General features: G+C 37.9%; 1 protein-coding gene across 1 annotated transcript; it reads left to right on the top strand.

The window, feature by feature from the left end:
• Nucleotides 1–578: 578 nt before the first annotated feature.
• Nucleotides 579–1,406, top strand: LOC149262714 (uncharacterized). The gene has a single exon (XM_089381557.1). It carries the CDS (start codon nucleotides 579–581, stop codon nucleotides 1,404–1,406), a length of 828 nt encoding a protein of 275 aa, XP_089237683.1.
• Nucleotides 1,407–4,488: the final 3,082 nt, after the last annotated feature.

The raw sequence follows: 4,488 nt of genomic DNA, 5'->3' as shown, positions 1-4,488 counted from the left end.
GCCTAGAATTTATGGGTTGCCAAAAATACACAAAGAAGGGGCCCCTCTTAGACTAATAGCCAATACCATTTGATCCCCCACCTATGAATTAGCTAAATATGTTGCTAAGATCCTTAAGCCTCTTGTTGGAAACATAGATTCTTTTATAAAAGACTAATGATTTTGTAAAACTTATCAAAAATGAGAGGGTTGATAAAGATGACATTCTGGTGAGTTTTGACGTAGTATCCCTATTTACCAAGATTCCCTTGGATGAGGTTGTTCATGTTATAAAAGAAGTTATTTATCCAAAAACAACTAAGCTTGTGGAGATCTATTTGCGTTCCACTTTTTTTAGTTTCCAAGGAAGTTATTATGAGCAGATACCAGGAGTTGCAATGGGATCCCCTCTCTCACCAATTGTCACCAATTTATACATGGATTATTTTGAGAGAAAATCCCTTGACTCGTATGCTTTGAAACTAGCATGGTGGAAGAGATTTTTTAATGACACCAACTTAAAATGGACTCATGGTAGGGGTGATCTTGAGAATTTTTTCATTCATCTTAACTCTATCTCATCAAAAATTAAGTTTATTATGGAGCTTGAAGAAAACAATAGAGTTCCTTTTTTAGATATCCTTGTTATCAAAAAGGAGGATGGTACTTTGGGACATCAAGTCTTTAGGAAGAAAGCCCATACTGAAAGTTATCTTCATGCTGATTCCTACCATCATTCATCCCAAAAATTTGGTTTCCTTAACACTCTTGCTATTAGGGCCCTTAGAATATCTGACTCTGATCACCTTAATGAAGAAATTGATCACTTAACCTCTATATTTAAGGATATAGGATACAAGGATAAGGATATTAAGAAAGATATAAAGAGAGCTGAAGGAAAGGTCCTCTCCAAGGGCCCTCAAGAAAATTGTGGAAAAGTTTACCTTCCATTCATTCAAGGAGTTACAGATAAGATCACTAAGATTTTAGGAAAGAAGGACATATTCACTCAGTTTACAACATGTGGAATGATTAAGCAAAGAATGAGGTCTGTCAAGGATAACATCGATCAACAACAACTTAAGGGAGTTTATAAGATTGATTGTTCTTGCGGTAGAAGTTATATTGGAGAGATAGGGCGCTCTTTAAAAACAAGACTAAAAGAGCATGAAGCAGATATTAAGAATGGGAGATTGCACACTTCAGCCCTTGCAGAACACTCCTTGAAGACCAAGCATCATGTTTGTTTAGAAAATGCCAAAATTATCACTAGAGAAGAACATTATCAAAAGAGAAAAATCAGAGAAGCACTTGAGATTATGAAATATCCACACAACCTCAATAGGGATGGTGGGAATGAGATTAGTGGAAATTGGCTTCCCCTGATCAGACATATCAACTCTTCAAGATCTGCTTCTGAAGTATAGTATCCCAGATATAACTCTCTCTCCTAATCTTGAATTCCATAAAAGATATAAAAAATTTAACTGACATCATTATCATTATATATAAATTTTTCTTTAGCTTTTGATTTTAATTAATTAATTCATTACTTAGTTATTTATTTATTTGATTTTATTAATGAATTAATTAAATAATGAATTATTATTAATAAGTGAATTAATAAATAATTATTAATAAGGAATAAAAATAAATAATTATTAATAATGAATAAAAGTAAAATTAATTAATAATTATTATTTATTCACAATAATAATAATTTATTTATTTATTACAAATAAATAAATACTTACTCATAAATAAATAACTAAGTTGATTAATTATATATATATATATATATATATATAGTTTATTATTAATAATTAATTAATTCCACCCCCCTCGGAAAAATCGTAATTTTCATTAATAGGAAAATTACATGCTGTAGATGCTATGCGCATATGCAAAATATAGTGGCTGTGTGCCAGTCCAAAAATTTAAGAACCAAAAATATGTTCTCCACGCAGGGAGACAGTCTTTAAATAGTGCTGTATAAATAAATTTCAAAATCTTTTACTCTACAGGGAGAGTACTCCTGAGGGCATGTGCTAATTATGTATAAACATAGTAAATATAAACAGAAATAAAAAAATCATTTATCAAATGATTTTAGGCTCCAGTTGAGCTTGATTTGCCTGGTCCATATATGGATGGTGGTAGTACTGGAACTATTCACCTCCTTGCTGCTCCTGGATCATCCAGATGTTGCATGGCCTGATCGCTGCCATTTTGGAAAGTTTGTCAGCGATGGAATTCCGTTCCCTATAAATATGGTGACAAGAAAAAATTTCAAAATAGGTGATGTATCTATGCACCTCATACAATATATGTCGCAATGTGAATGCATGGCATGTTGATGTTTTATTAATCTAGTTGCAGACAATTTTCGAGTCACCAAAAACTTGTTGATTATGACAGTCTTTTTCAATTGCAAATTGAATGAGGTATTTGGCAGTGATGAGTTCAGCAAAGTTGTTTGTGCCATTTCCAAGTCCCATTTGAATATGATAGAAATGTGTATCTGAAATATGTAGTATAGATCCACCTCCACATCTTGTTTCTTGTGCCGATCCATCAAAATATGCCCAGGGTTGTGAGTGATCAATGGACTCGGGGATGACTGTTTTGGGTGGAGGGGTGGCCTCATCCTCAGGTAATGAACTGTAGTCGACTATGATTCTGGCTATGATGGATGGCCATTGGGGGGCGGTGTCCTGAAAGATAGTGTGGTTCCTGGCTATCCATATTTCCCAACTAATGAGTAGGGGGACGTTCCTAGCTTTGGGTGGTGTTACAGTTAATCACCAATTTGCCCATACCTCCTTGGTGGTCTGACCCCTCCAATTGATGGATGAGAGTTTGTGAGATAGAATGGAGTTCCAAAGATCAGTTGTGATGGGATAGGAGAGGAAGAGATGATCCGAAGATTCAATGCTGTCCTTACAGAGGCAACACCAGTAAGGTCCATATAACCCTCTTCTATTCAAGTTATCTCCCATCAGCACCTTATTCTTCAGTATGGACCACATGAGTAATCTTGTTCGGGGGGGTGCTTTGAGCTTCCACATTCCTTTCCACCATGTTTCTATGTGTTGTGGCTTGTGTCAATTGGCCAGTTGTAGATACCCCTCTTTTGGGGAGTACCAACCATTTTTTGTGATGGCCCATGTGATCTCATCTTCCCCTTCTCTTAGTCGAATGTGAGATTCTGTGAGAGCTGTAGTGAAAGTACTCCAAGCTTGGTGCCACTGTAAATGAAGGAGAAAGCTATGGGTTGTCTTCCAAGCTTGGTGCAGGAAGGTTGATCTCTCTTGGTCTACAATGTGCACTATGTGTGTGATTCCTTTCTCATTAAGGTTCTAGAGTAAGCCTTCAGGTAGCTGGTGTGCATTCCCACATCCTATCCAAGGGTCACGACCTATTCGGATGGATGTCCCATCAGATATTCTCCAAGTTAGGTCGTCCCGAATAAGAGGCATTGAGTTCAGAACCACTTTCCATATATTTGAGACCCCAGTTTTGTTCCAGCTTGTTTGTCTCAGCCAGTCCAACGGCCTTAATGGTGCAATATATTTAGCGACTGCAATTTTGGTCTAGAGACTGTTGGTGGTGACTAATTTCCACCCTAGCTTGGCCGCCAGTGCTGAGGAGAAATCCCCCAATTTCTTTATACCCCACCCACCCCATTTCTTAGGGATAGACAGAAGATCCCATCTTGCCCATGCATATATCCTTCCTATTTGTTTGCCTTTCCATAGGAATCTGCAACAGAGGTTTTGTATTCGGTTGAGAATGCCTCTTGGGATCCATGCGAGGGACATCCAATATACAGGGGTGGCCTCCAGAACCACTTTGATGAGCACCAATCTTTCGACTCTGGAGAGATGCTTATGATACCATATATTGAGTCTTTTCTCAAGCTTGGAGATCAACCATATCTAGTCCACAATTTTATATCCAAGCGGTTTCAGTCTGTATCCCAGATACCGAAGGCCTCCATCTATCTGGGTCAGGGTGAAAGGGAACCTTTGTATCGCAAAGTGTATCTCGTGGGGGGAGCATTCTGATACCATTATGGTGGACTTAGAGTTATTAATGATCATGCCTGTAGCATTTTTGAAAAGATTGATGGTGTGCTAGATGGTGGTGAGGTCGCCTATCCCTCCATTTAGGAACATTAGTACATCGTCCACGAAAAGGAGGTGTGTTATAGTACATCCATTCGAAATCCTGATTCCCGAGAGTCTACCTCTATGGTGCATGTCCTTGATCAGTCTGCTTAGTCCTTCCATGACTAGGAGAAAGAGTAGAGGAGATAGTGGGCACCCCTGTCTGAGACCTCTTTCAAAGCCAAAGAAGGGAGATGCAACCCACTTTATCAGTACACTAAAGGATATATTGGTAATGCAACACATGATCCAATTAATGACTCCCACAGGAAATCCTAAATGGGTAAGAAGCATTCTGAGATAGAGCCAGCTTACCCTATCGAAGGCTTTTGAGAGATCA

Source organism: Pinus tabuliformis, chromosome 6 (genome assembly GCF_031772625.1).
Source record: "Pinus tabuliformis cultivar Carrire ecotype Pingquan chromosome 6, CPIR1, whole genome shotgun sequence".
Lineage (NCBI taxonomy): Eukaryota > Viridiplantae > Streptophyta > Pinopsida > Pinales > Pinaceae > Pinus > Pinus tabuliformis.
This window is presented reverse-complemented; position numbering and strand designations above follow the sequence as displayed.